The sequence below is a fragment of the Schistocerca nitens genome, chromosome 6, assembly GCF_023898315.1.
Source record: "Schistocerca nitens isolate TAMUIC-IGC-003100 chromosome 6, iqSchNite1.1, whole genome shotgun sequence".
NCBI lineage: Eukaryota > Metazoa > Arthropoda > Insecta > Orthoptera > Acrididae > Schistocerca > Schistocerca nitens.
This window is the reverse complement of record NC_064619.1, coordinates 722,638,498-722,665,493: the sequence shown is the minus strand read 5'-3', so window position 1 is coordinate 722,665,493 and position 26,996 is coordinate 722,638,498. Positions and strand designations below refer to the sequence as shown.

Below are 26,996 nucleotides of genomic sequence, written 5' to 3'. Positions count from 1 at the left end.
CTTTTTACTTTGTTTTTGATGACTGTAAAATTTATACAGGGTGATTATAATTAAAGTTAAACTTTCAAACCTCTGTACAAATAACTTCAAATTGCAACGGAATATTATCGGAGAAGGGGGAAAACGTATGGCAGAAGAAAAAGAAATACTTACAAAATGTAGTAATAGAGGGCGCTGTAAGCATCATAATTTAAGAGTGGTTGACTACAAATCAGAAATGAATCATACGACAATGCCTAAGATGTACGTTTGACGTACTGAATGTGCATGGGTGTCCAGCTGTAATACCGTTAGTTACGTAAGCCCGCGGGCATGGGTGTGTGTGTTTGTCCTTAGGATAATTTAGATTAAGTAATGTGTAAGCTTAGGGACTGATGACCTTAGCATTTAAGTCCCATAAGATTTCACACATTAGTTACGTAAGCCCATCCACCAAGGCAAGGTCATATCACATCGGATGGGAAAAATCGATATTTAATTGTCCTAAGGCCAAAAACCGCATAAAAAGATCAATCAGAATCAAATCAGATTACTAATATCCGTGTTACTGTCACAAAAGATGTTCAATATACTGTGCGGCGTTTTCTGCAACAAGTTGAAAATGACAAACCACATGTTCCACAACTGATCGAAGTGTTTCCGGGGTCACGTTCAGAATGCGTTGCGCAATGCGTGTCTTCAACGCAGCTACGTTTGCAATCGGAACACTGAACGCAACATCTTTCAGATAGCACCACAGCCAAGAGTCAGACGGATTGAGATCAGGTGATCTAGAATGCCAGGCTGTGGGAAATGGCGGCTGATAATTCTAGAAATTCCGAAATGGCTCTTCAACAGCTGCTTAACTGTATTTGCAATGTGCGGAGTTGCGCCATCTTGCATAAAAATGATCCCATCCACACGTCCACGCTGTTGGAGAGATGGAATGATGTGGTTGCGCAAAAGACACTCATAGCACTTACCACTGACGGTACAGATAACAGGACTGGAAGCAACTGTCTCTTCGAAAAAATATGGTACTACGATGAATGATACCGTAAAATCGCACCACACAGACATCGTTTCACGATGAAGTGGTACTGGTTGATTTGCGTGTGGATTTTCCGTTGCCTATTTTTGACAATTCTGTGTTTTGACATGTGTTGTCAGATGGAAGTGGACTTCGTCTGTCCACAGAATCTTCCACGACCAATCATTGTCCACTTCCATGCGAAATTCTCTCTTGCTGGCAGGTCAACAGGAAGCAACTCGTGCACATGGCTAATTTTGAATGGATAGCAAAGCATGATGTTTGGTAGGATTTCACGCACACTGCTCACTGGCATGTCCAGTGTTCGGGCAATCCTGCGTTCACTACACGTTTGCACACCACCACTCGTCTCCTGTGGCCACTGCTTCCCCTGACGTCGAATCACTTCGTTTCCTCCCCCCATCAGGTTGCACACCAAATGAACCCGTCTTTTCGAATTCCAGAATTATTTTCTCCAGACCCACGGCAGTCATCGGACCAACGCCTTCAGTGTCTGGAACTTCTGCAGAGCGACGTGTGCACATTCATCTTCTTATAATGCAGTTTTACAAGCAGAGCGCGATCCTGCATTGAGAAAGTCATGGCGAACGTCGCACACGCGAAATGTGGAAAAGCCGTGTACCCGGCATGTTAATACCAACGTCAGTGGGTCGTGCGCATGACAGGTCTTTTCATTTTCGTACTCTGACAAGTATAGCGCCATCCATTGATCAATTTTCACACAATTTTTTTTCTTCTGCCATATGTTTTCCTCCTCCTCCGATAATATTCCGTTGCAATTTGAGGTCATTCTGACAAGTGGTCTTATTTCTACAGCGTTTTGAAAGTTTAGCTTTAATTATAATCACCCTGCACTTGAATGAAAAGAAAGGAAGATTAGGTTTAACGTCCTTCCTACTACGAGATTATTGGAGACGGAGCACGAGTTTTGATTGGGTAAGGATATTTATTTTCAAACTGTTCATGCCACGGTACCTTCTGCTTTCCTTAATGTCTTGTTGGTCTAGAGGTTAAGTTCATGAGATCCTCTTTGCCTTACAAAGAGAATAATACAAGCTTTTTGTATTTAGCACTGTGTTAGCTGTATCTCCTATTTACTTGGTATATCACGACCCGTACATAAAATTGGATAATCAATGGATCATTCTGAAATTTTGGCACGCCCTCACATCTACTTTCTTCTTAAAAATCTCGATTTCTAGCAATATATGTTTGTGAATGTCTGTACATGGGTTCTATTAGTTTCAAGATAGTGCCTTTCATTCCAAGCCTTTCTCAAGGTCAGCTTCGTTGTCCATTCAATCCCATTTCAAGGGAATGAGCTGTGGCTCAGAAGGCTGGACATTAACTAAAAGGGAGATGTAAAACGTTCTAACCATTGAAAAAAAGGCGACGAGAAACATCTGCGGTTTCGTTTAGAGACGAGATACTTCGAGTGTAAGGAAGAACTAGCCCGACGTTTCACACTATCAAAAGAGTTTCCTTGCTTGCGTCACCGGCATCCAAGCACGCGTTAGTCGAGCTGGCCAGTCAGATGTAAGAATAAGTCGAAAGAAAATGCTAAATAAGTGATCCTACCAGTGTGCGATACAGACCATATTGTAGATCTTCATTTTCGTAGAATGTGATATGGTTTTAGACCGAACGTATATCTGAGTGCGCATAGATATCTCGAACCAGCATAATTCCTTCATTTACCTCAGTGGGTATTGTACCGACTTCCAACGTGCTTGAAAAGATCTGCCAACTTAGATATGTTCTGTTTCTTGTCTGTTGACCAATACTGCTGTTTTATTTGCTGCTATGGCCCTTTTCTACATCTCCGCAAGATCTTGCTCTCTCTCGTTCACTAACACTACGCCATCCGCATAAGCATATATCTGAAACCTGCGACCTTCCATTTCTTGCCCATTACACCCTTCAACTTTCCCCTCTTATGACTTTTTCCAAGTTGAGACTAAGCAGTACATATGACAGAGCGTCTCCTTGTGATAATGCAGTTATAATAGGGAAATTTTGTGAGCATGCTCCTCCAGTTCGTAGTATTGCTCTTGATTCACTCATACATATTTGAATCATTTCAGTGAATTTATTTGTGATTCGGAACTCCTTCAACGTTTTGCAGGGGCTACATCGATAAATACTGTCGTACGTTCTTAGAAAATCTATGATTAGTATCTGAACTTTTCCATCTCTTTCTCAAACAGCTCAAGAATTTGCCTAAGAGCAAACATATTGTCAGTAGCTGAACGGTTCCGACGGAATCCAGTCCGATACTCCCCAGTGATATTTTCTGTAAACGGTGTCAGGTTATGGTTTTGTAAGCACGAGGATAAACTGTCGCATCTCCGCTGCCCACCACAGTAATCAGACCTCAGTGCTATTGAGTCTTTGTGGTCTATTTTACAGAGAATGATTAGTGGTCGAATTCCATCTACATAATCGTAACCCGAACTTTCCGGTATTGTGCAGGAAAAATGTACAAAATTCCCACGAAAACCATACACAATTTGTACGTACACATTCCGAAACGACTGGAAGCTGTTCTGAATGCGAACTGCCCCATATTAAGCTTGTTAATGTGTTTTATTTTTAGTGTTTCTATATTTTTGTCCACCGTATGTAGCTCTCGGTTATGGCAGAGGTATAGCTCGCTGAAATATTCTTTGCGTCGCACTAACAAGATAACCACGCCTGCTCACCATCACCGATATCCAACAAGTTCATGGTATATGGAGGGCCTGGCGAGAAATGAATGTAACGGAGGTGAGAGCTCCACATGGCCAACTGTTTAGAAAAACCAGCATTTGTGGCACGGGCCTAGCGAGGCACGAGCCACTTACGTTATCTTAGATTCCAGGCAGTGGCGGGTACAGCGGAAAGGCTTCAGAGTAGCAATCCGAGGGTCGTAGGAACTAGTCGCTTTCTTCAATTCTGAATTTTTACATTGTTTGTACTGCAAATAAACTGAAATAATGCTGAATAAATTGCACTGATTAATATTTTCATTAGAGACATGAAAAGAAAAAGTAAATGAATATTTGCGATTGGAAGTTTATTTCTACGAAGGGATACACGAAACCATGTGTGTAAAATTTGGATCTTTTATTATTTTACAATTGATGATGCAGGGGTGATATTCATCGTAAATATGAAGGAAACTATTGGTCGTTCGCGGCTGCCATGGGCTGCTCGGAGATCGAAATGAAACTAATGAGTGCTAAGTCGTGGACGCTTTAATTACGAGGCGTATTCGAAAAGTAAGGTCCGATTAGGCGCGAAATGAAACCACTGTGAAAATCCGATGGAACTTTGCACAGATGTATTGGGCAGTGTCTTCAGTGGGCCTGTCGACCGCCTCACGTCGCTCTGTTCAGTTCAGAAGGCAAGGAGATCAAGTAGAAATGTCTAAAACTGCAGTGTCTCCCGCCACGTATGTGGATCTGATGAGAGATTTCTCCTGAAGCTGTGCAGCCCGCATAACATAGATGTCATGCGTTTCTTCCTTCAAGACAATTTTCATCCGCATTCTGCATGGGCACTGAAGATGCTCCTGCATCGTTTTCGATGGGAAATGTTTGATCACCCACAATACAGCCCTTAATTGGCTCCCTCGGTTTTTCATCTCTGCTCACATGAACCGCTGGGTACAAAGACAACATTTTGGTACAAACAACCAAAGGCAGACCAGCGTAGAGAATTGGCGGAAAGCACGGCGGATGCTTTCTGTGACGAGGGTGCTGGAGAGTTTGTACAACGCCATGACACATGTCTAAGTCGGAGAGGTAGCTGGAAGTTGTGGCTAACTGTTGAGAATAAAAAATTCTTGATTTTTCACTGTGGTTTTCATTTCGTGACCGATCGGACCTTACTTTCCGAACAATCCTCATATTTTTGCTTCTTGCAAAGCTATTTTCTGAAACCTCGTCGATGCTCTAAGAATAATCCTATCCTGGAAATTATTCGCAATTCCAAATTTTCTTTTCCCTTTCCTTTCCACAGATTTTTTGAAGGTATTACTAAATTTAACATATTCACCATTATTTCGGTTTATATGCAGTATAAATAACATAAAATAACGTTACGGCATGGGGCTCTGACCCTGCCACCTTCGGATTACTATTCTGAAATCTTCCCGCTGTGCCAACCAATGTCTGGAACCGCTGCTAGCATAAATGCCTCATGTCTCTCCCGACCCGCGCCAAAATACTACTTTTCTCCTACTTCTGTCCCTTTCATTTCTTGACAAGCCCCGCGTATAGCGTAAATTTGGACAAAATCGGTGATGACGAGTAATGATGGAAGAATACTTTCGTATCATCACTGGCTACTTATTATTTCTTGCGTGCTCTCGCATCGCACATAAAATTAATAACAAAAATTAAGCACCCCTTAACAAGTTCAAGTTCCTACGATATTTCTAGCCTCAGTGGCTTCCTTCGTTTTAATTGCCCTAAGTACTATGTCTTCCTCTCCCTTCTTCGGTGTTCAAGTGTTTTGATTTTAATGTATGGTGTGGTCGGGATTGTTTGAAAAAAGATAAACGATATTTAATACACTGCTGGCGTTGCGCATATTCTGCACGATCGTAAACGCAGCCTCCATATACGCAGACGATAATGAAAGTTGCTACACAGGCAAAAACTTGGTACAGTTTTGCTTGCAGTGGTTTAATCGCGTACTTAAGGTTAGCTCGACGATAATCACAAGTAGCGTGAAACTAATACTATTACTGCCCGATTAACTTGTTGCTGCGAAGAGAGAGAAGATACAAAACCTATGTAGCGTAAGGGTTTGTACTCACGATAAATAATTTCATTTACATCACACTGGCTTCAGTTTGGTTAAGCATTTACTTGGCAGAAGTAAATTTAATTGCAAACTCAAAGATATTGAGAAACAAGCTTAACTTTGTTCCCACTGCGGTTAAGTTTACTTTTGCAGTGCCGCAAAAATTCTGATAAAATGATCTTTGCAAATATTATTATTTGAAAACTATTATCAATATTCAAAGTATTTATTATGTTAATCTGAGGGTGAAGCCCAATGTTTAATATTTTAATTAAATTCCACGTAATGGCCGCCTGTGCACCATTATGACGGAAGGAACTTAGAAGGGCAGTCTTCTACAAAACATATTTTAAATAATTATTTCCACTTAAATATTTGCACAGGGAGGGAGAGGTTGAACAAGAACAAGAGAAATCCACTTTTTATCGTATATTGTAACAAAACATACGTTCATCAAATACTTAGTGTGTAACGATAGCGCCGGTCGCTGGTGGCAGAGCGGTTGTAGGCGCTTAAGTCTGGAACCGCGCGACTGCTACGGTCGCAGGTTCGAATCCTGCCTCGGGCATGAATGTATGTGATGTCCTTAGGTTAATTAGGTTTAAGGAGTTCTAAGTTCTAGGGGACTGATGACCTCAGATGTTAAGTCCCGTAGTGCTCAGAGCCATTTGAACCATTTTTATAACGATAGCTAAGCAACTTAATTCTTCATTATCAGAGCCAAAAGTAGTATTAGATCATTGAATCAAGTCTTTCTAACATTAATGAGATAGGATTTCCATGGTTTCAAATAATGTCTTTACACTGTATAGTTATTCTTTGATACTAAAATACACATTTTATTGGAATGTTTAATACAAAATAATCGTATTAACTAGTTGTAGGTTTTATAGTTAACTGTTGTATTAGCTATGGTTTTCATTGACAGAAATTCACTCAGTATTGTACTTTCTTTACACTTCACATTTACACGTCTTGTGTAGGTTCAGTTTAATTTTTATTGGGCTTTCCAGAAGAGTCATTATGTAATAAATTCCGCCACCCCTACATCTACATCTATATCTACATGATTACTCTGCAATTCATATTTAAGTGCTTGGCAGAGGGTTCATCGAACCACAATCATACTATCTCTCTACCATTCCACTACCGAACAGCGCGCGGGAAAAACGAACACCTAAACCTTTCTGTTCGAGCTCTGATTTCTCTTATTTTATTTTGATGATCATTCCTACCTATGCAGGTTGGGCTCAACACAATATTTTCGCATTCGGACGAGAAAGTTGGTGACTGAAATTTCGTAAATAGATCTCGCCGCGACGAAAAACGTCTTTGCTTTAATGACTTCCATCCCAACTCGCGTATCATATCTGCTACACTCTCTCCCCTATTACGTGATAATACAAAACGAGCTGCCCTTTTTAGCACCCTTTCGATGTCCTCCGTCAATCCCATCTGGTAAGGATCCCACACCGCGCAGCAATAATCTAACAGAGGACGAACGAGTGTAGTGTAAGCTGTCTCTTTAGTGGACTTGTTGCATCTTCTAAGTGTCCTGCCAATGAAACGCAACCTTTGGCTCGCCTTCCCCACAATATTATCTATGTGGTCTTTCCAACAGAAGTTGTTCCTAATTTTAGCACATGCCCAGTGACTGTGAGGGCGTGGACGTCAGCGGCCACAACTGTTGCTGGTCCCAGAACGGACCAGGGCAGGGCAGAGCAGAGAACAGGCGGCTATTGAACGCCCGACAGGCGGCCAATTACGGCGCCACACCGGGACACGACGCCACCACCTCGCTGCGGTGACAGGGGAGGGGGTGGGGGTAGAGGGGGGGGGGGGGGGTGCCAGATTAACTCCGTGATTGTCGCGCCTGGGGACTCCCCTCGCCTGTAGCCACTGTGCCTGGTGACGACGTCAGTCAGCCGTCAAAGCCTTTCTGAAAGGGCGCGGCTTAATTTGATTGTCGATGCGGCGCTTCGTCGAAAGCACTTACCAATGCACTCGCTGGTGTCAGCATCAAACCGACTGTTAGTCTGTAATACCGGAAATGCAAGAATATTTCACAGTCACTTGCACAGGATGGTCAAAATAAAAGAGGCCCCGTGTCCTATAAACATCATACAAGCAATTCGTTCGTTTACTACACACACACACAGTTCTTGTTTTGGTCTTTACTCCACACACTGGTTTGATGCAGCTTTCCATGCTACTGTGCCTGTGCAAGCTTCATCTCCGAGTAACTACTCCAACCTGCTTCCCTTTGACTCTGCTTAGCGTATTCATCTCTTGGTCTCCCTCTATATTTTTACCCCCTCACGCTGCCATCCAACTGGTGATCCCTTGATGCCTCAGAACGTGTCCTACCAGCCGATCTCTTCTTCTAGTCAAGCTGTGCTACAAATTCCTCTTCTCCCCAAATCTATTGAGAACCTGGTCATTAGTTACGTGATCTACCCATCTAATCTTCAGCATTCTTCTGTAGCACCACATTTCGAAAGCTTCCATTCTCTTCTTGTCTAAACTGTTTATCGACCTTATTACACATCCATAGACGGCTACTCTCCATACAAATACTTTCACAAAAGAATTCCTGGCACTTGAATCTGTACTCGATGTTAACAAATTTCTCTTCTTCAGAAACGATTTTCTTGTCATTGCCAGTCTACATTTTATATCCTCTCTACTTCGACCATCATCATTTATTTTGCTCCCTAAACAACAAAACTTATCTACTACTTTAAGTGCCTCATTTCCTAAGCTAATTCCCTCAGCACCATCTGATTTAATTCGACTAGATTCCATTTCCTCGTTTTGCTTTTATCGATGTTCACTTTATATCCTCCTTCCAAGACACTGCCCATTCCGTTCAATTGCTCTTCCAGGTCCTTTACTATCTCTGAACAGAATTACAATGTCATCGGTGAACCTCAAAGTTTTAATTTCTTTTCCATGGATTTTAATTCCTTCTCCAAATTTTCCTATTGTTTCCTGTACTGCTTGCTCAATATACAGATTGAATAACATCGGGGATAGGCTAAAACACTGTCTCACTCCCTTCCCAACCACTGCTTCCTTTCATGCCCCTCAACGCTTATAACTGCCACCTGGTTTCTGTACAAGTTGTAAATAGCTTTTCGCTCCCTGTATTTGACCCCTGACACCTTCAGAATTTGAAAGAGAGTATTACAGTAACATTGTCAAAAGCCTTCTCTAAGTCTAAAAATGCTAGAAACGTAGGTTTGCCTTTCCTTCATCTTTATTCTAAGATAAGTGGTAAGGTCAGTATTGCGTCACGTGTTCCAACATTTCTAAGGAATCCAAACTGATCTTCCCCGGGGTCGGCTTCTACCCGTTTTTCCATTCGTCTGTACAGTATTCGTATTTTGAAGCGGTGGCTTATTAATCTGATAGTTCGGTAATTTTCACACCTGTTGACACTTGCTTTCTTTGTGATTGTAATTATTATATTTCTCTTGAAATCTGAGGGTATTTTACCTGTGTCATATATCTTGCTCACCAGATGGTAGAGTTTTGTCATGGCTGGCTCTCCTAAGACTCTCAGCAGTTATAATGGAATGTTGCCTACTCCCTTGGCTTTGTTCAGTGCTCTGTCAAACTCTTCACACAGTGAAACTTCCATGCAAGATTAAATCTGTGTGCCCGACCGAGACTCGAACTCGGGACCTTTGCCTTTCGCGAGCAAGTGCTCTACCATCTAAGCTACCGAAGCACGACTCACGCCCGGTCGTCACAGCTTTACTTCTGCCAGTATCTCGTCTCCTACCTTCCAAACTTTACAGAAGGTCTCCTGCGAACCGTGCAGAACTAGCACTCCTGAAGAAAGGAAGTTTCATATCAGCGCACACTCCGCTGCAGAGTGAAAATCTCATTCTGGAAACATCCCCCAGGCTGTGGCTAAGCCATGTCTCCGCAGTATCCTTTCTTTCAGGAGTGCTAGTTCTGCAAGGTTCGCAGGAGAGCTTCTGTAAAGTTTGGAAGGTAGGAGACGAGATAAAGCTGTGAGGACCGGGCGTGAGTCGTGCTTCGGTAGTTCAGATGGTAGAGTACTTACCCGCGAAAGGCAGAGGTCCCGAGTTCGAGTCTCAGTCGGGCACACAGTTTTAATCTGCCCGGAAGTTTCATATCAGCGCACACTCCGCTGCAGAGTGAAAATCTCATTCTTCACACAGTATCATATCTCCCACTTCATCTTCATCTACATCCTCTTCCATTTCCATAATATTGTCCTCAAGTACTTCGCCCTTGTATAGACCCTCCGTATACTCCTTCCACTTCTCTGCTTTCCCTTCTTTGCTTAGAACTGGTTTTCCATCTGCGCTCTTGATATTCATAGAGGTGGTTCTCTTTTCTCCAAAGGTCTCTTTAATTTTCCTGTAGGCAGTATCTATCTTACCCCTACTGATGAATGCCTATACATGCTTATATTTGTCTTATAACCATAATTGCTTAGCCAATTTGGATTTACTGTCAATCTCATTTTTGAGACGTTTGTATTCCATTTCGCATGCTTCATTTGCTGCATTTTTATATTTTCTCCTTTCATCAATTAAATTCAATATCTCTTGTGTTACCCAAGGAAATCTATTAGTCCTCGTCTTTTTACAGGGTAGTAAATTATTGGTATGAAAAACAACGTACTCAACATTCAAAAGGTCAGCAGTTCACAGGAGGTACTGAAAACGTACACCATAAACTTGAGTACACAACTCATCCGCACGTCTCTACATGTTTCTGGAAACTTTTGCCAATTCATCTGTTGTGATTTCCGAAGTCGCACTTCGAATGTTTGTTTTTAACTCTTCATTTATATTTGGGTTGTTACGATAGACTTTATCCATTAAATAACGCGACAAATAAAAATCACAGGCAGACAGATCGGGCGATCTGGGAGGCCATAAACCTGCGGGAACTGTACGTGCAGCGTAAGTTTCATGGCTGTATGACGTCGGAAACCGTGAAGTACGCGCCGAAGCGCCTTCTTACTGGAAAACTCATACTCTCGTTCTTCGTCCGTTAGCTGCGCTATGAATGGTTGCAACAATTCCATTACATACACTTGAGAGTTCACGGTGTTGTTCAAGAAAATACGGCCTACCGTCCGTTTGCCTGAAACCGCACACCAAACGCCTACTCTCAAATCATGCAGAGGCACCTCAGAGCGCTGTCTGGGATTGTCTGCTGAAGAATAACGTGTGTTCTGAGAGCTCACATATCAGCTAAGGTGAAACCATGCTTCGTCTGAGTTGAAGTAAAGATTTGGGCCCAGATATTCATCAGCGATATGCGTGAGTAACCATTCGCAATAGTATTTTCGTTGTGCGTAATCCGTCGCTTTCAATGCCTTAATACTTTGTATGATCGTATATGTAACGGCTTCACACATTCTGGCACGAAGTTTGTTTGATATTTAATTGGAATGATTGGCGTTGGTTGATTTCCGTGGGCTTCTTGCCATAGTATCGTGAACACTTTCTGTATTTTCCGGCGAACAAACTGTCTTTACACGGTTACGTATGCCGTTAGTGACTGAACCTGTTTCTCCAAATTTAGCGATCAGTTTCTGCGCAACACTGTTTTCAGGATTGTTGTCTCGGAATATTTTATATTGAATCTTTCGCCGGCCGCTGTGACCGAGCGGTTCTAGGCGCTTCATTACGGAACCGCACTGCTGCTACGGTCGCAGGTTCGAATCCTGCCTCGGGCATGGATGTGTGTGATGTCCTTAGGTTGGTTAGGTTTAAGTAGTTCTAAGTTCTAGGCGACTGATCCTCAGATGTTGAGTCCCCCAGTGATTAGAGCCATTTGAAGCATTTGAATCTTTCATTTAACGTTTTAAATGATTTGCATGAGATAATTTCCAACAATAAACATTTTGTTCGATCTAAAAAGGCCTTCTGCAGATCTGTACTCTCAACAAGCTTTAAACAGATTACTTACAACGCAGCACTGGTCACCAAATCGTCGCTCGACATCAAGTGACATCACGTGATCCCGCTCGAGCGCCGCCCTAGCGTTAAGAAATGACGAGACTCAAATAGCTTCAAATATCACATTCAGTATAACACGAGGCCTCATTATAGTTACGTAGTCCGACATTGTGTAGTGTAGTACCACAAAATTGTCGGCGAAACTATCTAACTGTAGTCGTCGACTAGCGTCCATACAAGCAGTTGTACAGTTTGTTTTATGTCTTAAAATACATCTTTGTTGTCTGACTATAGAAACTGCAATGCAAGGGCTGGTCACAGGGAGTACGCGTGATACCTTCGCAGACTGTGCTCTCAACTCTGTGGTCAAATGCTGTAACGCGCCGAAGGCCAGTGTCCCTCAGTGCGACGATGACATATTGTCACTGTTTCTTCTGTGAGATATTTACCGTAATTTTTGCAACCATACATGAGTTGAATGGTTCTGAGTTTGTTTTACCACACTGGCTTTTCTACTCTAATGTTTAGAACTTATAACACCAACAAGTATTTATTTAAGTTGCAAAGGTAGTGAAAAGCTGCTTTGGATTTGCCTGTATTGAATCTTGTGGGGTGACTGAAATTAATTTTATCAGAAGAACAAATTATAATTTTTACCACACGGTGGAGCTGGGAGATTAATTTATGGGACGAAAGGTTGGTGAATTATTTTAGGCACGACAATTTTAAGAGAAGAGTTTGGTTTATTATTTTTGAACCGTAAATAGCAATTCTGTGCCATCAGCGGCGATTTAATTATTAGTATAGACGACGCATAAGCTCGACGTGTTTATTACAGCTATCATCCCTGCTTTACGTAGGCTATTATCCTTTCCTTCTCACGCTGTAGAGAATCGAACCTACAAAGCTATAGCTGAAATTAATATTATTAGACTATGAAGAATTTTAGTACTCAGTAAAGAACATACTGTGGTGTCACCGCCAGACACCACACTTGCTAGGTGGTAGCTTTTTAATCGGCCGCGGTCCATTAGTATACGTCGGACCCGCGTGTCGCCACTGTCAGTAATTGCAGACCGAGCGCCGCCACACGGCAGGTCTAGAGAGACTTACTAGCACTCGCCCCAGTTGTACAGCCGACGTTGCTAGGAAAGGTTCACTGAGAATTACGCTCTCATTAGCCGAGACGATAGTTAGCATAGCCTTCAGCTTAGTCAATTGCTATGACCTAGCAAGGCGCCATTTATCCTTTGCTATGTATCTAATGAAGCATGTACAGTAACAAGACCAATGTTCACCAATTGTGGATTAAAGTTAAGTATTCCAGCAGCTACGTACTTTTCTTTATAGCATTCATTAAGTATCCTGTTTCAGACCTCACGCCAGCCTGCGTGAGCTTATAGCGTGCATTTCGGCTTCCTCAAACAACACGGTGTTGGCACTTCTGCCGACACTTCACATACAACTTAAATAAACATTCTTAACGGTCGAATTTGTTATGTGGTGTTCGACAGAACTGGAGGGAATAAAGTATTATAAGTATAAAATCCGACCACAACCATGACAATACTGCAGTAGCTAATTTATGGTAAACAGATTATTAATTATGAAAATTTTCTCTCAGGTACTACATCTCCTGTCAATATTAAATAAAAATCTTGGGTGGTCCACTATTTCAGGTCCAGAAAATTTATCTCATTCTAGTCAGCAGCCGAATGTATTGCAATTTCCCTTTGCGAAACGTGTTTCGATCACACACAAACACTAAAAAGAAACTGTAACTGGCCCAGTGAGTTAAAGGTGACGTGGGGACGAGTTTCTTCGGTAGCCGTTATTGCTAGGATGAGGAGATCAGTGTTTAACGTCCCGTCCACGACGAGGTCATTAGAGACGGAGCACAAGCTCGGATTACGGAAGGGTGGAGGAAATAATACCTCTTTTATTTTGCGAACGATCGAGGATGTCGAAACGAGGTTTCCAAAAAATGACATTACGCACAGAGAGACGTAGTTTCCTACCATGTTTAATATTCTCAACTCTTGTATCAACCGAGATATTTAAGCAAGTATTTTTAATGAAACTATGTACTTTTTAAAGGCTTTCTGAAGCTTTTGAAAACACGACGATAGTCATATAATGCTTGCTAATATTGGTACTGGAGTATTTCACTAAAGTATTCCAGGAATGTTATCTAAATGCAAGGCAAGGCGAACAGAATAGGTTTTTGGCGTGTAAGCCCCCCCAAGTGTGGCTGTCACGCCAGCCGTCGCAGGTGCATCGAGCCTTTCGACTGTTTACTTACTTCCTTAAAAGGTAAACATGAGTATGTAAATAAATCTGAAATAGTTTTTTAAATTTTCCGTCCATAATAATCGTATAAAGTAGGACCAAGAGAAAAGACGTTTTACCTTAGTAGCATTGGCGTGTCTTTTTGTTACATGCAAAATCGGAGTCTGGAACGGAAACCTCATTTACCGCAGTTTACAACGTAATGACCGATTTTGACCGCCTTGATTTTTTAAGTTAACCACCATTTTTTTTAATATTTGTGAAAAATATCGTCGCCAAATTTAATATGCGTTATAACACTGTACTCCTCGTTTCAAAATTTTTTGCATACCGTAAAAAAATAAAAATCGTTCGATTAAAAGAAAGACATGCATTATCTGACCAGAAGTACCCTCACACCTATTAGTGGAAACATTTACGACAATGTGAACTCTTGTGCAATGGTAGTCCATTCTTCCTCAAGAGCCGACACCAGAGAAAGTAATGTTCGACGTTTGGGGCTGGAGCCAACTCGACGTTCTGAATCATCCCAAAGTCTACCACTGGGGTCAGGTCGTGACTCTGGGCAGGCCAGTCCATTCCAGGTGTCTTACTGTCCACAAACCATTGTCTGACATGCTGGGTTAGGACAGTGTGCGCTGTCATGGTAATACCAACAATCGTCGTGTTCGAACACTTCCTCCACTACACGCAGTACACAGCGTTGTAAAATGTGTCCATATACTTCCCCATTTAGCGTTGTCTCAAGCACAATAAGGGGACCACACAAAAACCACGAAAAACGCCCCTATACCGAAAAACCACCTCCCCCGTACTTCACTGTCGTCATTACAAGTAATGGCAGCTTACGTTTTCTAGGCATTCACCAAACCCAAGCCTTGTCATCGGATTGCCCCCGGATGTGGCGTGATTCATCATTGCAAATCACTTGTCACCCGTCACCCATGGTCCAGTGACATCGCTCTCTACTACAGCACCTCAGGCGTCGCTTAGCTTTGGCTCAAGAAATGCTCCATCATTGTATCCCACTATTTTTAATGACTTACGCGCAATCACTGTGCTATCTGGAATATTGGTGAAACCTGGTAGTCAAGAGAAGGCAGGATTCAGTCACGACTGTGGACGGGGCCGTAATCAGTCACTACTGGTTGCCTATTACAGTTACACACAATTTATTTTAATCCGGTAATTCCAGACTCATCAATAAATAAAAAAAACCACACCTCATTAATGAAGGAATAAACAACTGTGTAAATAATAGTGTTTTCAGTGAGTTACAATTTAGCAAATCACCATTAAATACAGATACAGCACATAATATTTTAAAACCAACCCACTGTGATCCGGGCAGAAGGCCTTACACGCCAGGAATGCCAATAAATTAAGAATTGTTTAAAACTCGCTGCAGCTTACAAATTAGGTATTGAAATATTAAAGGCAAGTCTCCACAAACACAGCAGAAGGCAAGAGACGCCAGGCATGGCAGTAAATAAGATTTTAAAAGCTTACTGCGTAAATACAAACACCAAATTAGAATTTTAAGGTAAGAGATCACACTCAAGGCCGAAGGCCTTACGAGCCAGGAACGGCAATAATATAAAAAATTTAGAAACCTGCTGTAAAACAGCCAATACAATTGCAAAGGTTAATTAAAAAAACAAGACACTGATCACCAAACTGGTGAAATAAGATGATGGTAAACTTTGTAACACAACCCATAACATCCACTGAACACTATAGTGCTAGATTTATTCCAGGTGACCATAACTATTAACTAGCCATATATAACCTTTAATGGAGGCATTACAAGGTATTGTAATGAATAATACAATAATAAAACACAAGGACCAGTACATACGTTACTAAAAGGGTATTTAAGCAGATTATTCACGCAGAAGACGTGAGCTGAAGGAGCGTTACACTGAAGTACTGGCCGTTAGACCTACTTTTAGACACACATGTCTTACAAGAACCAAGGGGCCACAAGCAGTACTCCAGGAATCCACCTCTGAGAGGGTTCGGCAACAAACACTTTCGCATCCAAGAGTTGCACTCACTTCACAAGATGATAACTCCAACTAGTGGCAGTCTAACTAATGACTAATGATAATCTTACTGAAGCTATCTCACGTCCGATAACCAAAAGGAACGATGGAACAATACACGAACCCAAGTCACTGGAGAATCGCGAGATATCACAATGTTGTGGGTTTCTCTGCTTGAATCCAAATGCACTCAACTTAAAGCTTGCAGGATCCAGTCTACGACGAGGCCGGGCACCCTCGCACCGCAGCCCTTCCATCTGACAGTCCATGCGTGCGGCCAGCGGTCCCGCCGGCGTGTCCCCGCACTGCCGGACCTGGCTCCTCCTGTGTCCACAAACGAACTGGCCCACTCACACGATACGGAAAAACAACGACGTCGCCCCAAAGATAGGGCAACAGTTACTACATATCAAGAACCGCCGCTGCTGCCGATAACAGACAGGCAACGCTTGCCAACGAGTGGCACCAGTTAACACGAGAAGAAGACCAACAACCGCAACCATGCCAACTAAACGATACCGTCTGGCCTCCAGCAGAGGGCGGAAACCTACAAGCAGCACCAACGCGAGCACAGAACGGCTCAGCTGGAGTCACTTTGAAAGTGACGATTGATTCCTTCCAGCGATTTCAAATGATTTTTCGCAACCACTATCCACTACCCTCAGACTTCAAGAAGAATATAATAATTCCAATCCCAAAGAAAGCAGGTGTTGACAGATGTGAAAATTACCGAACTACCAGTTTAATAAGTCACAGCTGCAAATACTAACATGAATTCTTTACAGACGAATGGAAAAACTGGTAGAAGCAGACCTAGAGGAAGATCAGTTTGGATTCCGTAGAAATGTTGGAACCCGTGAGGCAATACTGACCTTACGACTTATCTTAGAAGAAAGATTAAGGAAAGGCAAACCTACGTTTCTAGCATTTGTAGACTTACAGAAAGCTTTTGACAACGTTGACTGGAATACTCTCTTTCAAATTCTGAAGGTGGCAGGGGTAAAATACAGAGAGCGAAAGACTATTTTCAATTTGTACAGAAACCAGATGACAGTTATAAGAGTCGAGGGACATGAAAGGGAAGCAGTGGTTGGGAAGGGAGTGAGACAGGGTTGTAGCCTCTCCCGAATGCTATTCAATCTGTATATTGAGCAAGCAGTAAAGGAAACAAAAGAAAAATTTGGAGTAGGTATTAAAATCCATGGAGAAGAAATAAAAACTTTGAGGTTCGCCGATGACATTGTAATTCTGTCAGAGACAGCAAAGGACTTGGAAGAGCAGTTGAACGTAATGGACAGTGTCTGGAAAGGAGGATATAAGATGAACATCAACAAAAGCAAAACGAGGATAATGGAATGTAGTCGAATTAAGTCGGGTGATGCTGAGGGAATTAGATTAGGAAATGAGACACTTAAAGTAGTAAAGGAGTTTTGCTATTTGGGGAGCAAAATAACTGATGATGGTCGAAGTAGAGAAGATATAAAATGTAGACTGGCAATGGCAAGGAAAGCGTTTCTGAAGAAGAGAAATTTGTTAACATCGAGTATAAATTTAAGTGTGAGGAAATCGTTTCTGAAAGTATTTGTATGGAGTGTAGCCATGTATGGAAGTGAAACATGGACAATAAACAGTTTGGACAAGAAGATAATAGAAGCTTTCGAAATGTGGTGCTACAGAAGAATGCTGAAGATTAGATGGGTAGATCACATAACTAATGATGATGTATTGAATAGAATTGGGGAGAAGTGGAGTTTGTGACACAATTTGACAAGAAGAAGGGACCGGTTAGTAGGACATGTTCTGAGGCATCAAGGGATCACAAATTTACCATTGGAGGGCAGCGTGGAGGGTAAAAATCGTAGAGGGAGACCAAGAGATGAATACACTAAGCAGATTCAGAAGAATGTAGGTTCCAGTAAGTACTGGGAGATGAAGAGGCTTGTACAGGATAGAGTAGCATGGAGAGCTGCATCAAACCAGTCTCAGGACTGAAGACCACAACAACATCCACAATATTTTTCGGGCACTGACTGCTTCGTCTTGGTTTGGTTGTGATTCTACTTTCTCGTTTCCACTTCAGAATCGCATCAGCAAAGAGTCGACTTGGACAGCTTTAGAAACGTTGCATTGTCTCTCATGGATCTAGTACGCCGGTCACATCCAACGACCAGTCCAAGTTCGAAGTTGCAGAGCTCTCCCGACCGCTCCATTCTGGTGCTACTGCTTTCCTCTTGACAATACAGTACTCCTTGCCTGTTTTTATACGGGCGGATCCGCCTCCCAGGCGTGTAGTGGTCAATTCCTCGTTACACAGGAGTATCCGGATACTTTTAATCAGATACTGTGCTTCGCTCAGTATCTCAGTGTATTCAAGAGTTGAGAGTATCAACCATGAAACAAAATCTCGTGCCATTCTGAGTACTAATATTTGCTGAAAACCGCGCTATGATACCTGCAACCGTTAACGACCTTCAACGAGAATTAGACCATCCTTAACGCAGTCTGAATATTCGCTTGGTGGAGAATTGAAATAGCAATAAAGGAAAGCAGTACCACTGGTCAGTCAGATCCTGATCGAAGGAATAGTTCGAGTTTTAACTGAAATATGGTGTGGGATTGAACATTCGCAAAATTTTATATTTTTTATTCAATATACTTATTACATACTTTCCACACTTCATGGTGAGTATCGTAGCAATCTGAGGTGGGAAACACAAAGGTGAGAATTGTACACCATTGCCCCGTCACGTATGTCAGGCACTTCTGGTAAGTCCGTTTTCGTCAACACTAACTGTGTCATTCCGACATTCGTCTACAACTGATTTCACGGGTAGCAAGTGCCCCACGAGCGCTGCTGACGTGGCCGGGCGGCGCGCCGTGTTGCAGGACCTGGTGTACCCGTCGGTGGGCGACGGCCACAACTGGCGCAGCATCGTGCTGTCGCTGGTGGTCATCGGGCTGGTGATCGCGGGCATCGTGACGGCCATCTACCTGCTGGGCTACGTGGACGAGCTGCTCTACTGGAGCGGCCAGCGCATGAAGCTGGAGGAGTTCCTGGAGGGCGACCTGACTCCAGAGCGGCTGCCGCCCGCCTGGGTGACGCGCACGCAGTTCGTCTACCAGGCGGACGACGGCAGCCTCGCCGTGCTCGACACCTCCAACGACTCCATCTCGCTGCTGGTCACCAACCACACGCTGGTGAGCGCCGCGCCGCGCCGCACCGCCTCCCTCTCCCACTCTAGCCCGGCTACATTCAGGACTGAGCAAATCCTAAGCGAATGTCACATGGCATATAACAGCGTACTAAACGAGAGTTACAAGGATCATCCGTAACACAGCACTACAAAACGAAGCATTTGAAGCCCTACATTGACAATTACATTGAGCTGACCAAAGTCGTGGAATGGTGATATGCACACGTACGGGTGGCAGTAGTATCGCGTACACAAAGTGTAAAAGGGCGGTGCTAGGAGGAGCTCTCATTTGTGCCCATGTTACTGGTGTGAAAATATTTCTCACGTGATTACGGCCGGACTATGGTAATTAAGAGACTCTCAACGCGAAATGATAGTTGGAGCTACCCGCATGGGTTCAAATGGTTCAAATGGCTCTGAGCACTATGGGACTCAACTGCTGTGGTCATAAGTCCCCTAGAACTTAGAACTACTTAAACCTAACTAACCTAAGGACAGCACACAACACCCAGCCCTCACGAGGCAGAGAAAATCCCTGACCCCGCCGGGAATCGAACCCGGGAACCCGGGCGTGGGAAGCGAGAACGCTACCGCACGACCACGAGATGCGGGCCTACCCGCATGGGACGTTCCATTTCAGAAATCGTTGCGGAATTCAGTTGAAATGTTCAAATGAATGTGAATTCCTAAGGGACCAAACTGCTCAGGTCATCGGCCCCTAGTCTTACACACTACTTAAACTAATTTACGCTAAGAACAACACACACACCCATGCCCGAGAGAGGACTCGAACCTCCGGCGGGAGGGGCCGCGCAATCAGTGACATTGCGCCTCTAACCGCGCTGCCACTCCACGCGGCGGGAATTCAGTATTCCGAGATCCACTGTGTCAGTGTGCCGTGAACACCGAATTTTGGGCATTACCTCTCACCACGGGCGACGCAGTACGCGAAGACCTTCACCCAACGGACGAAAGCAGCGGCGTTTCCGTAGCGTTGTCAGTGCTAACAAACAAGCAGCACTGCGCGAAATAACCGCAGAAACCAATAAGGGACGTGCGACTAACGTATCCGTTAGCACACGATAGGGAATTTGCAGTTAATGGGCTGTGGCAGCAGACGACGGACGCGAGTGCGTTTGCTAACAACACGATGTCGTCTTCAGCGCCTCTCCTGGGTTTGTAGCCGTATCACTTGGACCCCAGATGATTGGGAAACCGTGGCCTGGTCAGGCATAAGTCCCGGTTTCAATTGGTAGCAGTGATTGTAGGGCTCCTGTGTGACTCAGATCCCACGAAGCCATGCACTCAAGTTGTCAACAAGGCTGGTGATGGCTTCATAATGGAGTAGGGTCTGTTTACGTGGAATGAACTCAGTCTTCTGACCCAACTGAAACGATCGCTGACAGCCAGTGTGGCCGAGCGGTTCTAGGCCCTTCAGTCTAGAACCACGCGACTGCTACGGTCGCAGGTTCGAATCCTGCCTCGGGCACGGATGTGTGTGATGTCCTTAGGTTAGTTAGCTTTGTTCTAAGTTCTAGGGGACTGATGACTTCACATTTTGAATCCCATAGTGCTCAGAGCCATTTGAACCATTTTTTTGAAACGATCGCTGACTGGAAATGGTTATGCTCGGCTACTTCGATACAGTTTGTATGCATTCACTGACTTCCAATTCCCAAACAACGATGGAATTTTTATGGATGACAATGCACCATCTCACAGGGCCACAGTTGTTCGCGATTGGTTTGAAGAACATTCTGGACAGTTCGAGCTAAAGATTTGGCCACCGAGATCGCCCGACACGAATCCCATCAAACATTCATGAGACATAGTCGAGAGGTCAGTGCGTGCACAGAATCTGCACCGGCAACACTTTCTCGATTATGGACGGCTATAGAGACAGCATGGCTCAGTACCTCAGTATTTCTGTCAGGGACTTCCAACGAGTTGATAAATCCATGCTGAGTTGAGCTGCTGCACTTCGCCGGGCATAAGGAGGTCCGACACGACAGTAGGAGGTGTCCCAAGATTTTTGTGACTCAGTGCATGTTCCTGTCTATAAATGAGAAAGCGTTTCATCATAAGCCATCATTAGAGCTATTTAGGAATGTCCTACACGTTTACGGGCACAAGTGAAGGGTGACTGTATATGTGAATTTGACTCCTTGTCGATGCATCGTATCTATTCACATTCACGTGTACAATTGCACTGTACTCGTACACATGAACGTGTTGAGACAAAGTGTACAGGTATTCTTGTGAGATTTTGATGATACCTCGGGGGGAAATGCATCAAGATGCATAACTCATAATAATAATAATAATAATACTAATAATAATAAAGGTGTTAATGCGGAACAATACACTAACGTAAATAATAATCTTCAGTCTTAATTGTACAGTTTAATTTAATTCAAATTTCCAAATGGTTCCTTTCAACAGCTCCATCGTCTGACCTATGATAAAACAAACAAATAGTAAATCAGGAGCAAATACTTTCGACCTGAGCTGGACATAGATTGTCCTGATCTGTTGAGCATAACAAAGAGTGTGTGTGTGCGAGAGAGAGAGAGAGAGAGAGAGATAAAAACATACTATAAAAATAAACAATAAATTTTAGCACAGGTTGTAACACTACGCTACTGCGCACGATACTTATTAAAGCCTGTACTATGGTAAGTTGACGGGCTTCACCTTATAAGAAAGGATTTTGGGGTAGATATTGACCGCGAGTACCCGAATGGAGGCAAAATCAGACTTTCACCCACTCAGTAACAACAATGATGCGTCAAGCAAGTCTGAAGTGCAACTACACGTTAGGACGGACAAGAAACGACACAGCAGATGCTACCAAATTGTTAATAATACGGTCGCCAGCCTAATTAGGCATTAACTGAGTTTCTTCCCAGTACAAGTTGATGTATGTTCATACAAAACAACACGTAATAGCACTGCATAATGTGGTAAATTTTAGAACCAGAAAATCTACTGAACTAATGATTTCACTTTCTGTACTAATGTGAACAAGCCATAAATACACAACAATACACTATAAAGTTTACTACAAACTTCGAACTGTCTATTGATCTGATTAAAATCGGGCATAGGTTACCCTAGAAATAGCACTTTCGAAACATACATACAATGTCAATTTTGAAAAAGGTAAAACACTAATAAATTTTGGTTTTATATTGACTTTAACTTTGCTGGTCAAATCAGTTCAGTACACTTCAGAATTTAAATGAATAGAAAAGAAAAAGGGGGGGGGGGCTGAAACTGTTATGATCACTGTACTGAGATTTTAGTTTATCGAAATCGTTAAGCACTCAAGATTTCCAATACATGAGTTACTACACTTTTTGTCTTATTTCTTGCTTATTTAACTATCATTATTTTTGTCTCAAATTAATTAAACTTCATTACTAAACCAATTTCAACATTATCTTCCAACTTTGCCAGACCTATATATTCATTAACAACAAAGTTCTTTAAGCATCATTCTAACATAGATAGGTCTGCAGGTAAGTATTATTGACATAAACTTTAAATCTTCATTTCGGGACACTCGGATTGCACAACATGCGGAAAGGACCCTGTCTAGGTTAGTGATGAGGATAATTAAATGATAGGACAGTTCTGGTAAAAGTTAAGTTGTTATTGAACAGTCAGGAACAAAAGTAACACTGGTCCACACGAATACAGTACTAAAAGTTTCAACCTGTTCGTGTCGATGCGGCGGTTGGCGGGCGGCGAGATGGCGAGGCGCAAAGCACACATACAATCTCAGGTATGGCTCTTGATGTATCGGCACTTTGCTTCTTCTTAGCGTCGCAATACTTTTCCATTTAGTGCCTATGGAATATAGCCATGCTGTATAGTCGTCGGAAACGGCACATCCGAGGCTCAATGAAATCACGTTTTCCAGGAGAGCCTCCTCGATCCAGAGCGTGTTTCTCAGACCGATGCCCAACTCCGACTACTACTGCTGAGCCCGTTATGCCGTGCCGCGCCCGTGTGCATTTTCCCCTATCACAACATTATTTAAATAGGAAATTACTCATTTTTACTAAATTTCTCAAAGAAATAATTTCAAAATCTGGAACACAAACATTTAACTACAAAACCAAATGCAAATATCTAAATACACTATAAGACAATTTATTGCTGCTTGCATTGAATGGCAGTCCATTTCCTTACTTTAAAAAAAAACATACAATAATATTTAGAAAAATCACTACATATATTTGCTGCCTATTATTTAGATTTTGGGCGGTCCATTTCGCATCATTTTACCACATCACCTGTACCACACTTACAATTCTCCATTGACTATTTATCTGCCCTCATTGGTGTTTGGCAGTCCTTTATATTATTAGTCATATACTGCCCACTTTGATTTTTGGCAGTCCCATCTTTTATTTGGCTTGCAGCATTTACCCTTTCTTTTCATCCCTTTTCTCCATACATCTTTACATTTACAGTACATTTGGTAATCTGAAACTCACATAAGTACATTAGCACACTGATATTGGTACACGTATATTTACAAAGATTAGTTACATTTGGAATAAAATAGTTTCAGTATAAAATATAGCATATTTATTGCAAATTGCTTTCTGAGTGTACTTAGGTCACTCACTCCTAGGAACATACAGTTTCAGGTCCACAACATTTCTTACACCTAAAGGTTTTTTGGATTTTGGTTAGATGAGGTAGTAAGCATTATCGTGTGGAATGTTCTGTATTATATACGGCCCATTGTAAATATATTTAAATTTGGAAATTTCATGGTTCAGTTCACTAGACTTTTCGTGGGTTTTTAAAAGAACATAATCCCCAATTTTAAATTTTGAAACTTTCAGATTTTTATCATGTCTTTTAGATCTAGATTCAGCTTTTTGCTTTGCCCTTTTTCTGACTAATTCTTTCTTTTGACTCAACCCCAAACTTGTACAAGGTGGAAACTCTAGTTTTTCTTCAATTAAACTTTTACTTCTGCTGCCTAACAAAATTTCTTCCGGTGGGAACCCAGTAGTTTCATGATGTACTGTGTTCATGACGTTCTCAAAGTCTAATATAAATCTGCCCCAGACTCTAAATCATGCCCCTTCCTGCTTTTTCCGCAACGCACCTTGGTCGACTGTGACATCGTCCCAAGATACGTTCCTGATCTGTGAATCATTTCCATCTGATGGCTTTTTCGGTTTCTGGAGTTCAAAGTCTTTGCTTACTTGAATTCATTGCAAAATAAACACTGAGTCGTCCGGTGGCTCTTTCTTTCTGTGTTCAGTCTCAACATCTGGGTTTTGTTTTGAAACTACGTCATCATTAGGTACAATATCGTAATTAGCTGTATTCCCATTATTTTTACTAGTACCGAAATATTCGTCATCTGAACTATCGTCAGAATCCGACCATTCTGGATCGCTTTCAGGTTCTAACATAAAAGCTTCCTGAGACAGGCACTAAGTTCTCCCTCTGTATTTTCGTCAGGCTTTAATTTTAATTCAATATCCTCTTTTGACAAAACGGCCTCATTATCAGCTTTACTCACATCCACTGTTACTTCATATTTAGTGTTATCCTCGTGGACTTCAATTACTTTTAGGTAATCACCTGCCTCTTCCCCACGGTGCCTTTCGGTAGCAGCTTGTACTGTTGGCGGATCATTAACAGAAGTTACTTCCTCGTCAATGCTTAGGAGTTCATCCTCCAATTCCTTTCTATCTTTAACCTTCGTCCTATCGGCAGCACGCGTACTTTGCGCGGCGCTATTTACTCTCTCCTCTTCAAATTTGGGCCACGTCACCTTATCGACGCCCCTACTATCTCCTTTTTCACTAATTAACCTCCTTGCCTCATACTCCTTCTTAAAATCCTCCCACTCACATTGCTTAAGGCCTTTGTAGAGATCGTCGATCTGCACACGCCAGTTACTTCCTTCCGCTAATTCATTCTCGCCTTTTACTTTATTGCTAACACTGCTAACCGCACCTCACTGTGTATCCACAGTTTCATCTATTATTTCCTTCGCCACGGAATTACCACTCGTAATGTATTCACCAGCTCTTACAGCAATGTTCGTATCTAATGCCGCCTCATCGCTAGCGGCTTCTCTCGGAACAGCTGTTCTGCTAGGCTGGGCCGTTGCCCTCTGATGCTCTACTCGCCTGTTAACAAGTATCGCTCGGTGCGGCAAAGATGACTCATTGGCGCTCGCACCTGACGCTTGTTTCGCAACAACACGTTGCGTCGTTCCACGCCTGTCTCTAACCTGTCTCATAACTTTACTGTCGGTCCGGTAACATTTCTTAAATCGGGGCCGGTATATACTGTCCGCTTCCGTTTGGCCCGCAACGTTCGCGGAAATCAGTTTCCCGCGTCGTTATTATTTTGCGCGGTGTACCCTCTACCGCGACCTAGATAACTTCCTCTTCCTCTTCCTCTACCTCTACCTCTACCTCTACCTCTCTGTATCATATTGACGCGAAACCCATCGCCGTCATTTCTCTCGTCATTATTACAGTTATTCCTGTTACTAAAATTCTGAAAATTGGCACGACTTTCGCGCCAGTGGTCTTCGTCTTCGACCCTTTCGAGAAATGCTTGGAAGCTGCGATGATTGCTTCCCACGTATCTCTTTGAATCTTCTGGAAGCTTTTTGTATAGCTCCCATATTATTTCAGAATCGGATCTTCTCCCTCTTAAGTGTGTCAACTTTCGGTACCAATATTCGCAGAAATCTTTCAAAGAATTTCTGCCCCTGTTATCATGAAGCTTGGCCATAATAAACTCGCGCCACAAATAATCCTGTTTTTGTTCGGACCAATATTCTTCCGTAAACTTTTGCTTAAATTCTTCGAACGTCATTCGTTCGGTATTCAAATTAATTCCCCAGCGCTTAGCATCACCTGCTAAGGCGCTAATTACTACGTTTATCTTTTCCTGATCAGACAAGTGTTCAGGAAATATCCTCTCGCAATTTTTGATGAAATCTAGCGGATGCCATCCGTTATGTTTCTTGGCGGGATCGAAGCGTTCCTCACCTTCTAACAGCTTCGTAAGTGGTGTGCCACTACAGACAACACCAGGTCTATCTTTAATTTTACTCTCAAGATCGAAAATTTTGCCTTGAATTTTCGAAGTATTTTGTTCACATTTTTGTACACATCCGGTAATTTTTTCACCTAAATCTCTTTCAGTGTCTGAAACTGCCTTTTTCAACTGTGCGATTCCTTGTTGACATTCGTTTACGATTTCAAAAAAATGGTTCAAATGGCTCTGAGCACTATGGGACTCAACATCTTAGGTCATAAGTTCCCTAGAACTTAGAACTACTTAAACCTAACCAACCTAAGGACATCACACCCACCCATGCCCGAGGCAGGATTCGAACCTGCGACCGTAGCAGTCCCGCGGTTCCGGACTGCAGCGCCAGAACCGCTAGACCACCGCGGCCGGCTTACGATCTCAGTTTTAAGACCGAAAACGTTTTCGTCTACTTTTGTTTCAACCAGAGGCTCTACTTTCTCTTGGTTGTTGAGGATTTCAACATCAAATCTACTGTTAATGTTGTCAATTTCCCCCTGCTTAGTATCCATATTCTTGTTAATTGTGTCAATTTCAAATTTCATAGTATTTACTACAGAGCTTAAATTACCCACTTTTTGTTCTACCTGTTCTATTTGTTTACTAA

The 26,996-nt window shown here is 42.6% G+C and overlaps 1 protein-coding gene across 3 annotated transcripts in view; it reads left to right on the top strand.

The window, feature by feature from the left end:
* LOC126262714 (inactive dipeptidyl peptidase 10) overlaps nt 1–26,996 on the top strand; it is a 1,533,490-nt gene that overhangs the window by 1,061,345 nt on the left and 445,149 nt on the right. For all 3 annotated transcript variants that reach the window (XM_049959500.1, XM_049959499.1, XM_049959498.1), the window contains exon 5: nt 18,993–19,304. In XM_049959500.1, the coding sequence (XP_049815457.1) occupies nt 18,993–19,304 (312 nt within the window). The remainder of the gene's footprint in view (nt 1–18,992; nt 19,305–26,996) is intronic.